At 45.2% G+C, this 12,452-nt stretch overlaps 1 protein-coding gene across 2 annotated transcripts; it reads right to left on the bottom strand.

Moving 5' to 3' along the window:
* Window positions 1-617: 617 nt before the first annotated feature.
* Window positions 618-11,129, bottom strand: tm9sf4 (transmembrane 9 superfamily protein member 4). Of its 2 annotated transcripts, none has more exons than XM_020657646.3 (18): window positions 11,084-11,129; window positions 8,317-8,427; window positions 7,823-7,922; window positions 7,575-7,731; window positions 6,980-7,124; window positions 6,718-6,841; window positions 6,208-6,329; window positions 5,907-6,018; window positions 5,682-5,752; window positions 5,479-5,611; window positions 4,566-4,647; window positions 3,828-3,903; window positions 3,659-3,742; window positions 3,411-3,586; window positions 3,262-3,325; window positions 2,975-3,094; window positions 2,693-2,782; window positions 618-2,452 (listed from the first exon to the last, which is right to left on the bottom strand). In XM_020657646.3, the coding sequence occupies exons 1-18, from the start codon at window positions 11,099-11,101 to the stop codon at window positions 2,303-2,305; spliced, it is 1,935 nt and encodes a 644-aa protein (XP_020513302.1). In that variant the 5' UTR covers window positions 11,102-11,129; the 3' UTR covers window positions 618-2,302. The 2 variants fall into 2 exon arrangements, with proteins under 2 accessions (XP_020513302.1, XP_065817646.1); XM_065961574.1 differs by lacking the exon at window positions 11,084-11,129 and adding an exon at window positions 10,070-10,108.
* Window positions 11,130-12,452: the final 1,323 nt, after the last annotated feature.

Here is a 12,452-nt window from a genome sequence, read left to right as displayed (position 1 = left end):
AGAAGTGAAAAAACTTCATTTGTTACATTTTAAAAATAAACATACTAAATTATTTTTGATAAAACAAACTCTACAGCCATGCTAACAGTCTGTGCTAATGCTAACATGCGAATAATAACCTGTTATTAATACGGTATGTTAAACATCTTAGCTTAGCATGCTAACAGGAGCTAGCTTGCTGTTAAAGCAGAAGCTGAGGATTATGGGAATGTTGAACAGGCAGAAACCTGGACCAGAACCAGACTCATGATGAACAGGCAGAAACCTGGACCAGAACCAGACTCATGTAGAACAGACAGAAACCTGGACCAGAACCAGACTCACTGTAAAGTTAGACACTCTATGGGGACTGACTCACTGCAGGAGAGACTCTAGTGGACACTGGAGGAACTGCAGTTACTGTCATTTCAGAGTTAAATTCCTTTGCTAGCTCAGTGTGGTCTACGGCTAATATCTGCTTTGTGAGGCTGAACAACGGTGCTTTGCGTTCAGTGTTCTACATCATCATCATCGGGTTCTGTTATCAGTAAAGTTCCTCCAGAGAATTTAAATAAATTAAGTTTGTTCTTACGGTCTGAAGTTGAATGTGTCCTGCAAAGAAACAAAGTGGAGGCTGGTTTTCAAATTGAACTCAGCACTTTATTATTTTGTACATTTTGTAATCGGACGTTCTGTAAAAGAAACAAAAAGAGATAAGTAACAGAAATCAGTTCCTTTGAAAGTCATCATGAGCGTCATGCTTTTGGCTAAAACGAGGATTCATTACAGAGCGCCACAAACAGCGAAACGCAACAAATACAAAGCTGTCGTCTTTATTTACAACGTAATCTCTCTCACACACGTATGACCAGGGCGTCTTAGACTGTAAAAATCCTCTCAGCAGCAGAAGCAGATCTGAACGTCTAAATCAGTGATGTGAGTTCACTCGTGTGTCTCGAGACAGTGGCGGAGGGAACTTGAAGGACTCCTCGAGCACCTGGCTCAGGTTTTGGACTGATGACAGACAGGAAGAGGAACAGGAAGTTTGGCCCCTGCAGAATCGGGGCTGATCCAGTGACTGCCCCCCTTTCTCTATAGCCCTGCAGTCACACCTCGGCTCAGTGCAAAGGAGAACACAAATGTACCCGTTTGGCTCTTTAACTGAGGAACAAGTTTCTGGGTTTCGATGGCGTTCCAGAGCTGGATGTAAATCTGTCACAGCAGCAGAGAACCACATTGTTAATCAGAGAAGCTTAAACTATCGTTGACTTCTTTTTGACACCCTTAATTATGTTAAAATAATAAAACATTATCCTCATCCCACGTTCAGAAACCTCTCCCATCATTTTAAACCAATCACCAACCACATGTAACCTTTGAGCAGCTTAGCAAGAGGCTAGCTAAGCTAAGCAGCGGGTGGTTCAGATGACGTCCTCTCTTCTGATTAGAGGTAAGAAATCTGATGCATCTGAAATAACGATGACGTCATCGTTTGATCAATGTTTAGTTTGTTTTGATTTCAGCTCCAACTCTTTAGATTTATTAGCTACAAACACTTCATCAGGTCAGCTGCAGATCAAAGTAAACATACAATGATAAATATGTAAGAGAACAACATGAGATCCACCTGCACAGGTAGAAACACACGCAGGTGATCGTCTGTCACAGGCCGGTCTTCACACCTTAACAACCCGTCTGTCTGCAGAGGTCCAGGCTGCAGCGCTGCTAAGGCCACGCCCACTTAAGCACATCAGTGTTCCAGTCTTTCTTCTTCATGGGTCAGTGTCTTCCTCACCAGGAAACAGGAGTAAACAATCATAGTACATTTAATAGATCTGTGTCTTTGATACAATGCAGAACATCCCATAATAATTCCCATCAGTTCAACACAACAACATGAACACCACAGTAAGACTCGGCCTGATCTCTGTCCCGACACCAGAGAGACGTAAGAAAGGACAGAGGAGGAGACGAGGAGGACAGAAAAACAACCTGATAAATTAAAGAGAAATGTGCAGAAAAACATGAGAACAAGCTTTGGCCCGCTGTGCAGGAGAAACAGTCCCGTCAGAGGAAGGGGGGGGCGGTCCTCTGGGTCTCTGTCATGGAGGGAGGAGGGGGGAGACAGAAGCCAGGGGGGAGGATGGGGAGACAAACAGCTGCTTTAGCTCCTCGATGAGGCCAGCAGGGGGCGCTGTGACTCCCCGTTCCCTCCACACACAAGTCAGTGCTCGTAGGACACGAAGAATAAAAAATATGTACATTAAAAAACTGAAGGTGACAAAAGTAAAGAAACCAGGAGAGGAGCAACCACGGCGCCCACTCAGTCGATCTTTACGGCGGCGTATATCTTCCTGATGAACATGTAGGCGGCGTAGAAGCCAATCGTTCCCGTCAGCAGCCAGAAGGACAGAACCATGAGGGCGGTGTAACCGAAGTAGAGCAGCGAGGGTATGAACTCCACGATGTCGAGCTGAGGAGAAAGAAAAAGAGTCAGACTCTACAGCTGAGGAGAAAGAAGAAAGAGTCAGACTCTACAGCGGAGGAGGAACAGAAAGAGGAGGAGTCAGACTCTACAGTGGAGGAGGAACAGAAAGAGGAGGAGTCAGACTCTACAGCGGAGGAGGAAGAAAAAAAGAAGAGAGAACGAGGAGAATTTTAAAAATATTTTTTTTTGCTGGAGAACCTGAAGGTTACAAAAATAAACGTTTACCTTGTTGACAAAGTAGAAAACTGCATAAATGAGGACGTAGAACGCCGAGCCTCCTGAGACCAGGAACGTCCTCCACCACCACCGATAGTCCTGAGAGAGGGGGGGGGGGGGGGGGGGGGAGAGAGAGATATGAACACTGATGGGTACACACCCACTCATCACCTTTAATGTGTTTAACACGACAGACATGCAGCACTGAGAACACACGAGCAGCTCATTCACTCTGCTGAGTCATCACAAAGACACACAATCTCTGTACACACACACCTGGTGTACACTCACCTCTGCACAGAGCTGGAAGTAAACCATCACGATGCTGATCTGAGAGCAGGACACCACCAAGATGATGAACACCAGGAACAGGAAGCCAAACAGGTAATAGAACTGATTCTCCCAGATGGCCTGCAGGGGGCAACACACACACACACACACACACACACACACACACACACACACACACACACACACACAATAATCAGACAGGTGTACAGCGTTTCATGCACAAAGTAATGGTGCTTGATGCGAAAACACAGCACACACACACGTTCAGAACGCAGTCTTGTACTCACACTGAAGATGAAGAAGAGCTCGATGAACATGGCTCCAAACGGCAGAATCCCGGCCATCAGGATCCTGCAGGACAAGAAACGTTTGCTGGTCAGACCTCTGAAGGTTAAAACCTTTGAAGAGCAGCATGTTGACCGTGGTTAAAACTCACCCTACAAACTTGTTCATGTACCAACGCTGCTCGGGAACCTGTCGGGGGATCTGGTTGGTGCGGACCGGGTTATCATAGGGCTGCTTACGGAAACCAAAGTAATACCCCAGGTAGACCAGGGGCATGGAGATCCCGAACCACATACAGAGCAGGGCCAGCATGGTGGTGAAGGGGACCTGTGGGACAAGGGGGAGAAGACTGTGGACAGGTTCTTTGTTTCTATTTGAAATGAGCAGGTGGATACTCACTGCTCCAGACGAGTGTTCTCCCCAGATGAAACAGTTGAGGATGAAGCAGATCCCAAAGACCACGGCAGGATACAGAGTGGCTGTCTGCAGGGAGACACAGGAACACGCTCAAAAACAGAGAGGTGCAACTTTCACATTGTTTATAGAAAGACTCATTTAGGTTACTTACACAGAAAGCTCCTTTCCTCCACCGGTGACCTTTCAGTGTTCGATACAGTCTGCCTGCAAAATATCCACCAAACACCCTGCAGGACACATCAGGAGACACATTCGGAGGCACATTAGGAGACGTAAGGACACATCAGGAGGGTTCATATAAATAACATTTATGTGTATATCAAGAAACATTAAAGGGGAAAACTTCTTCAGTGTTTGTGAACATATATTTGGGTAACCTGAGTGTCTACTGACCCACAACATGTGAAATAAACGCATCCAGTCCTTTGTTTGTGGTCTGCATAAGTCTTACAACACAGAGAAAAATGCTCTGTTTCTAATGTGCTCTCCTTGTGATGTCACAGTGGGATTCTGGTAAAAAGAAAAATCCCCTCCCCTCCCCTGGTATCTCCACCCATGGACTCCACTCCCAGACTAGAACAAAACTTTAGTGCAAGTCGGCTATTTTTATTCTCGCTACAGAGGAGTGATGTCTAGCGGGAAAACTCAGCGGGGGTCATTGCATTTAAAGAGACACACACACCAAAACAGAGTGTTTGGAGAGAGCTGGTTTATACAGGGTCACAAACCTCCTCGAGTGCTTGATTCATGTTGTATTTTGACCAAAGCACAGCACAGATGTTTCATTTAGACCACAGGGGACTGTTTGAAAAGGTGGAGGAGGGGGATAATATGTCCTCTTTAAGGTTTATTGGACTGTTGTGTTACATCTAGAGAATCAAAGTGTTACCCCATGAACATGAAGAGGAAGCAGGCTGTGGTCATCAGGGCTCCTCTGCTGGACGGCGACAACATGCCCAACATGGCAACAACTGTTACGCACAAACAAACGTGTTGTTAGATTTCCTCCAATAACATCGATGTTCTATGTCATATTAAATCAATAACGTATACATGAAAAGGAATCATTCAACACAAAGAAGGACTCAGATTTATTTTATTCTCATTGAGGAAATCGAATTCACGATTTTTTGTTTGTAAGCTAAAATCAAGCATGTCGATGTTTAGCTTAGCATAAAGACTGGAACCAGGTGGAAATGGTTAGCCTAGCTTCTCAAACGGATTATTCTTCAAGTCATTTTTAATTAGTTTCATCAATTCAGGAACAAAGATGCACCCCCCACACGGCCGTTTTGGACGCCCCTCGGTTTGCCAGATATGAGAGCAGTTATCAGGTCAAAGCAACAGGTGTTGCCGTGATGGAAGCGGGCAAGAGAAGTGGTTCAGATAGAAGTGATTGTACCCGACCTAAAAAGCCTCCAAGAAAATGGAGAGAGGTTAGAACGCAGAAAGGTTTACAGACCCATGCAGAGCTGGATAAACACTGACGCTTCAGTGTCCACCACATGGCAACCTGTGTGAGCAACGACTCTAGAGAGGGGGTGGGAGGGGGCTCTCTCCACACCTTTAATGACACTGAAGATCTGATGACATCACTGAGGCTGTCTGAATTCATTCATCTAAAATCCTGACTGAATCGTCAAAAGGAACTGAATAAATGTGTGTGCATGTTGGTACACGTTCAGAGGAAGCGCGTCTTCACTTCACTGTTCATCACAGACTGACCTCCTTTCTATTCGTCGGTTACCGTGTCACAAGGACGACATTCCTCTGGACAGATACGAGGCTGATAAAACACTCACAGATGACGATGAGGATCATGCAGAACAGCTGGATCCCCGAGCCCAGCAGAGAGCTGAGGATCATGGGATACTGCGGCGGCCTGAACACGTCCCCGTGGACGTTCTTCCAGCCTGACTCCTCCATGGTGTCCTCCTGTTGAAGAGAGAAGTGATGAACTGTGTGTTTGTCACACTGAAACGAGGGAACAAACGGTTTCCCTTACGATGTCGTCCTCTCTGTTGTAGTTAGCGATGTCCTTCCTCAGAGTCCTGATGATGATCATACTGAGGATCCCTGAGAGACACAAACCAACAACATCAAACACGTCTTCACCTGCCCTTTTGTTTAGAATGGCGCTGTTGATGTCACAGCGCTCTTTTTCAAAATATAACAATATTCCCCGAATCGTGTCGTGTAACCACATCGTCCTCAGGAGATGACACCATACCAGACAGGAAGAAGACGACGACCACAGAGTTGACGATGGAGAACCAGTGGATCTGGACGTCGCTCATGGTCAGGTAGGTGTCCCACCGAGACGCCCACTTCACCTCGCTCTCCTGCGACCAACAGAAGAGAGATCAGGGACTCCTCCCTCGGGTCGACACAACACCTGACTGGTTACCACGGCAACAAAAACACAAGTCCTAGCTACACCATATCAACAATTTCTATTCTGGAATCTCAGAATATTTCCTGCACGATGTTTGGACAGGTCAGTCAGCTGACTGATGACGGGGGTCACTGACCTCCCAGTGCACCGAGTACGTGAAGAGGACCTCGTTCTCTTTCGCCGGGTCGATCTCCTGAGGGGCGGAGCCACTGGCCTCAGGCAACGTGCAAGTCTTTTCATTTTCCACAGCCTTCAGATCTGAGAAGAAAAACACATGATCAGGGTTCCCACTCTTTTCCAGACATCATTTTCAGCAATGATGGACCTGGTATGACAGTCCGTGATCGTGAAGTCTTTAACAAAGCTAATCATACCCACTGTGTGCTACCGCTTCAAAGGTTAAACATTTAATATCATGTTATGGTCCATTTTTTACCCTTAATGCAGTATTGTATTTGAAGAAACAATGCTAACAAAGCAAAAGGACCGTTAGCCAGTATTCGGCCCGTGTTTGACTCACACATCATTCATTGTGCATATGAACACATTTTTTCACACGAGACACATTTATCTTTCCCGATCTGCAGTTTAAAAACATTGCCAATTGGCTTTTATCAAACGTATTTGTTTTTCTTTGCCAACCTACCGTCTACTTTGACACTCTGAGGAATGACCTCAAAGCGCACCACCCGGTAGTTGTGGACCTCGCCCTCCTCTAGTTTCTCTCTGTGAAAGTAGATGATGAAGGACAGGTGGTTGTGCAGGTAAAACTGAGAGAGAGAGAGTGAGAGAGAGAGAGAGAGAGAGAGAGAAAAGAGAGCTGTTTGATATCACATCGCTGTACGGACACCTCCATTAATCAGACCGGGCGTCAAAACAGAATCTACTCCGACGGTTCTAACACGCACCTTGTTGTTGTCGAAGAAGCCAAGTCTGTATCCGTGTTCAAACTGGATATCTTTCACCACGTCCTTCTTCTGCTCCTCCTCCCCGCCTGCCTCTCTGTTTGGATAAAACTCCAACCTGGTGGCTACGGGAAGGTTGTCTGCGATTCTGCGACACAGGGACAAAAAACACTTAATCACAGAGACTTTTCTTTACTCCTCAGTCCTAACAGAAAACACCTTCCATTAAGTTACACTTGGTTGTTGTCATGGCAACAGGTCAGTATTAGGGCGTTCACTCTCTCACTAAACCTCCTGAAGTTTATCACGCTGAGCGTCATGTGATCACACAAACAGCTGAATGTTTCTCTCTTCCCCCAGAGTTTCTCCTCTAGCCTCCTCGTATTTATTCTGCAGAAAGTCAGAGTGAGCTGATGAGAGAACGCAGCAGAATATAATCAGGAGAATTCATCTGGAGCCAGTGGTGACCTTTATTCCCTGTGATCGCTGCACGACCATAGACTGTCTGCATGCCACCTCTACCATCTCCGTGCTCTAATGAACCTGCTGCTGCATGTTAGGTTACCCCCCCCCCCCCTCCCCCCGAATGGATGCTCACAGATGGATGTAATACTCCTCCTGGATCCGCTCAGCCATCAGCCGGCTCTCCTCCACGCTCAGCTTCTTCTTGTCACACACCAGCTCACACTTCTTGTCCTTGTTCATCTCCACGTTGTAGCGAGTGTTCACGATTCGATCGCCACGTAACACTTCTCCTACAAAGACAAATAAAACCCTTCATGAAGATTTAAGGGAACATAGAAGAGATGTAAGGAGAGAATGACACGTCAGCAGCACGCCACTCACCCAGGTTCTCTCCTTTGTAGAAGACAGAGTCTGGCTTACAGAAAGGCAGCGAGTAGTATTCATAAGGGAGCTGCGTGCGGGAGCTGGTCAGCTTCACGGCCTGAAACACAAAGTCTTTGTTTGGTTGAACTGAAACTTGCAAATTAGTCTGAAAAAAATCTTGTGATATTTTTTCCACACCGCCCACCTCTACTAGGCCATATTTATAAATATAAATATAAAGGCCTATTTATTTATTTACTGAATGTAGTTTTAAGTATTTAGTTAGTAAATTTAGTTATAAGAGTTGTTAACATATTCTGAAAGCTGGTCCATCATTTGTTCGTAGTGACTGAGGCTCAGCGAAGAGGAAGAAGAGGAAACTGATAAGGAAAGTTAAGTTTACACTTAGATTCTCTCTCACTCTTATGATTTCAGAAGTTGTGTTTGATTGTCACAGATATGATTCAGAAGGAGAGACAGACTCTGACTGGACCAACAGACTGACCTCTTACCTTAATATCTACTGTGTCGCCCTCATGGAAATCCCGGGGAGCGACTCCGGGAACGTAGAAAAGCCGGACGCCAGGCAACAAGGACAGCAGCAGCAGCGCCCACCACGTCTCCTGAAGCACACAAACACATCACGTCAGGACGCCAGGGTGACCTCGGGATGGGACAGTTAGAGACTAAGCCCAGACCGTTGGTCCCACACCAACAGCTCGGGGCGTGTATCATTCAGTTCATTTGAAACGGGCTATGAGGTAGAAAATACAAATTCTACTTTCTGTTAAACTGACGCATATAATGTATTGAGGTGAGGGGTTGTAGTGCACAGCTGCCGCCAGCAGGGGTCAGGTATGTAGACCCCTGTTGCGGTTGCCACTATGACTGCACTGTGAAAGGGAGGTCGAGACGGAGCAGATAGCCCTGGGACGGTAAACGGGCCACGCTAACATCAGAGTGGAGGAAGACGATGCTCAGTTCAGACCGTGTGTGTGGAGCTCCAGCTGTGCTGACACACGCTGACACACAATGTGACCTCACAGACTGGGACGCCAATATTACGCCGTCACAGAATCAATATGAAGGTACAAAGATGCGTTTATAACAGCGCTTTAGTGACATAAGCAGTCTAAAAAGGGCGACTGACATTAAAGACATCGACTTAGGGTCATAATCCAACATTTTATTAAATAATATAAAGAATAAAGTATCAGGTATTTAAACATCATCGTTTTCATGGTGCTAGCAGAGGAAGCTCCTCCTCCACACACGCCGCCGCCTGTTGACTTTGAGGGAGCGGCCTCTGGGTGATTCCACCTGAGCAGCTTCATGGCACAGAGCCAGACATGACATCCTCACAGTCCTTCATGTCACAGTCCTCCATGTATATATCCCAGGATGCATTGCAGCTGCAGCCTACGGGTCACCCTGCTGCATGAACACAGATCCTAGAAGGGGCGCTGATCCTGGAAGGGGCGCTTGTCCTGGAAATCTGCTTTATTTGGTTTTTAATATGAAATCAGGACCGTGACATTAGTCTGCACAGTGAGTGATCGAAGCAGGACAGCAGCTCTCTCTCTAACACACTATTTACACACCAGGGCCAAAATCAATCAATCTTTATTAGGGTCAACTCATGACAAGTGTTATCTTGAGACACTTTACAAAAAGCAGGTAAAAGACCTTACTTATTGTTATGTTACAAAGACTACATTAAATTGATAGGGACATGAAAAGGTCCTGAGATATCCATCCCTGATCACTGCTGAATGATGGATGGTCTGAGATAAACTTAAAAGTGTTTAAGTCTGTGTGGACAAAGGAGATCTTCTACTCTACTGGCAGGTCTTCCTACATGCACTATCAAACCTCTGCAGATGATACAAAATGCAGCAGCACGACTGGTCTTCAACCTTCCTAAAAGAGCACATGTCACTCCGCTGTTCATCTCCTTACACTGGCTCCCAGTTACTGCTCGCATCAAATTTAAAACTCTGCTGCTCGCTTACAACACAGACACAAAAACGTCTCCTCCTTACTTTAACTCTCTCATCCAGGTCTACACTCCCTCCCGCCCACTACGCTCTGCCAATGAAACGTGTCTGATCCAACCTTCACAACAGGGTCCTAAGTCTCTGACTAGACTCTTCTCCTCTGTCGCCCCCCGGTGGTGGAGTGAACATCCGAACTCCATTTGATCTGCAGAGTCCCTCTGCACCTTTAAGAAAAAGCTAAAGACCCAGCTCTTTCATGAATACTTACTAACTTAATGATGATGGTCTCCATATTATTGATGATGATGACGGTTTTTGTTTGATAACGACGACTTATAAGATGGTTTCTATACTGATTAGAGCTCTCAAGAACTGCCGTCAATGTTGTGCTTTGCCTCTGGTCACTTCTGTCAGCACCTCTGGTCACTTCCTGTCAGCACCTCTGGTCACTTCCTGTCAGCACCTCTGGTCACTTCCTGTCAGCACCTGTGTCCAATCGGACTCAAAGCTGATCGTTTGCTTTTACTGACATTGTTTCCTTTTTTCTCTCTCCTTGCTTGTGTTGTACTTACTCTCTGATGTAGGTCGCTTTGGATAAAAGCGTCTGATAAGTGAATTGTAGAATCCTGTGACACGTTCATACAACAGAGAGATTTAAAGTGATGAACCTCTCAGAGTTTAATGATTAAATATGAAGGATTGTTGAGTCTATTAAAGCTTAAGAGTGATGCCACTGGGAGTTATTATAGGAGAAGTTAGAAACATGTCATCATGCTACTATTAAAATCAGTATGAATCAGAAATCATTAGTGATAATAATAACGATGATGACGTCATTTTAACACCTTTTCTTGGTTATTACCTCACAGGAAGTGCTGCTCTCTCAGAGATGCTAGCTGCTAACGTTAGCTCGCTGGTTCCGGTCTGATAATTGGACAGTTAACTGTTTAAACTGTCAGTTCGGCTTCGTATGAAACACAACATTTAGAAATATGATTAATAAATATAAATGTATGGACATAAAGTCTCCTGTCTACAGTGACGCTAACGGACGGCAGCTAGCTCACAGTCGTTATTTAGCCAAACCAGCTTCAGCTAACCGAGCTAAATCTGAACCGGGTTAACTTTAAGATACCGCTGACCCGGGTTAACTTTAAGGTAATGTGAGTGCACCGACACAGACCTGTGCTCTGTATCGCTTTCATCTCTCTGTCTGAGCTTATTTAAACTGTCAGTGCGACAGATGTGGACTTAGAAGAAAAAGAGTTCGCGTTTTACTCACCATGTCCGCAGCCGCCATTTTGGATACGTGTCATTATGCCAACTCCTCAGTAAGGAAAGTCGCTATTGGCTGTCCTAAAAGTCGCCAAATGACGTCATCGCCTAATTTGCATAATTGACAATTTGCCAAATATGAACTACAATTTTTTTTTTCTGGTTTCATGACTTTATTGCTTGAGACCCACTTTACATAGACAAATTGTGCCCTGTATTGTTAAATGTTAGAATATCAAATTTAATCAAAAGACTGTGCGAGTCAAATGCAGTGTTTTATTTTTGTGTGAAAATTAAGAAGCATTTACATGTAGCTCTGTAAGCCAGGGCGGTAACAGCAGCGGCTTCGTTGCAGTCTGGACACAGAGTGGTGAGGGTCTCCTCTCTGCTCTGACTGACAGCCTGTGAGGGCTTTTGGAAGGGGGGGGGGTGCTCACGAGGACAGTACGTGCTTTCACGTCAGTTTCTGACATCAAAACAGTCTCCAATAACACCAGAAAAAGTCGCTAGTAGCTTTTGACAAAAAAAGTCGAAAGAAAGTCGCCAAGTTGGCAACACTGATTAGTGACGTTACGGAAGTACAGCGGTGTGCAGATCACCTGTGTTATGGTTTAAACAGTGACCGTGTTATCTGGAGACTTCCGCCAAATGCAACGAAAGTCTGCCCTTTGCTGCTTTTATATATTTACCAGCTTTCTTTTATTTCCCCCCCTTTTTTGTCTTCATACTGTTTTTATTACAGAAATCCACTGTCCTATAAAAATAAAGGCATAGAAAACCCATATAAATTAAAAATCCTCCCCTTTTTCCGAGCACTTTTCAGTGTTATAGAGCTCTGAAGTCGCAGCCCTAAGCTGCCCCGTAAACCCCCGCAGAGATGCTGTGGTGGTAAAAACCACCAAACACCTGAATGATTGTAGAAAAGATGCTTAAATCTAGGGATCCAGTTTCGGGGAGTTTCTGGTTTTTAATCGATAAGGATGCCAATGTTTTTGTGCAAGAACATTTAGGAGTTTGTCTGCAGTTTCTGACAGACTCATTCTTCTCCTGCACACCTGTGTGAAGAATCCTCTGCTTTGTCATCTTAACATGCAGCCATGATTGAAATGAATGCATTCATGTTTTTAATCTTGATTAATCTCATGTTTGTCCCTTCAGGCTCTCCGTAGATAGTGGTCCTCAGTGTCTCCCTGTAGTCTCCCTCCTCTCCCTGTAAAAGAAGGACACTGCTGCATCTTTGAATGTCTCATTTCACTTTAACAAACTCTCAGACAGCTCAGCTGACGAGTCCAAAGTAATATCCACCTTATGACATCACACATTGACCTTATGACATCACACATTGACCTTATGACATCACACATTGACCTTTGTTA

Source organism: Labrus bergylta, chromosome 12, assembly GCF_963930695.1.
Source record: "Labrus bergylta chromosome 12, fLabBer1.1, whole genome shotgun sequence".
NCBI lineage: Eukaryota > Metazoa > Chordata > Actinopteri > Labriformes > Labridae > Labrus > Labrus bergylta.
This window is presented reverse-complemented; position numbering and strand designations above follow the sequence as displayed.

Coding starts and splice junctions, on each gene's coding strand:
- tm9sf4 (XM_065961574.1), bottom strand. CDS start 10,093: ATGGAGACCATCATCATTAAGTTA. Junction 8,428..10,069: donor AGACCATCATCATTAAGTTA/GTAAGTATTCAT, acceptor TGTGTGCTTCAG/GAGACGTGGTGGGCGCTGCT. Junction 3,587..3,658: donor GAGAACACTCGTCTGGAGCA/GTGAGTATCCAC, acceptor CTTGTCCCACAG/GTCCCCTTCACCACCATGCT.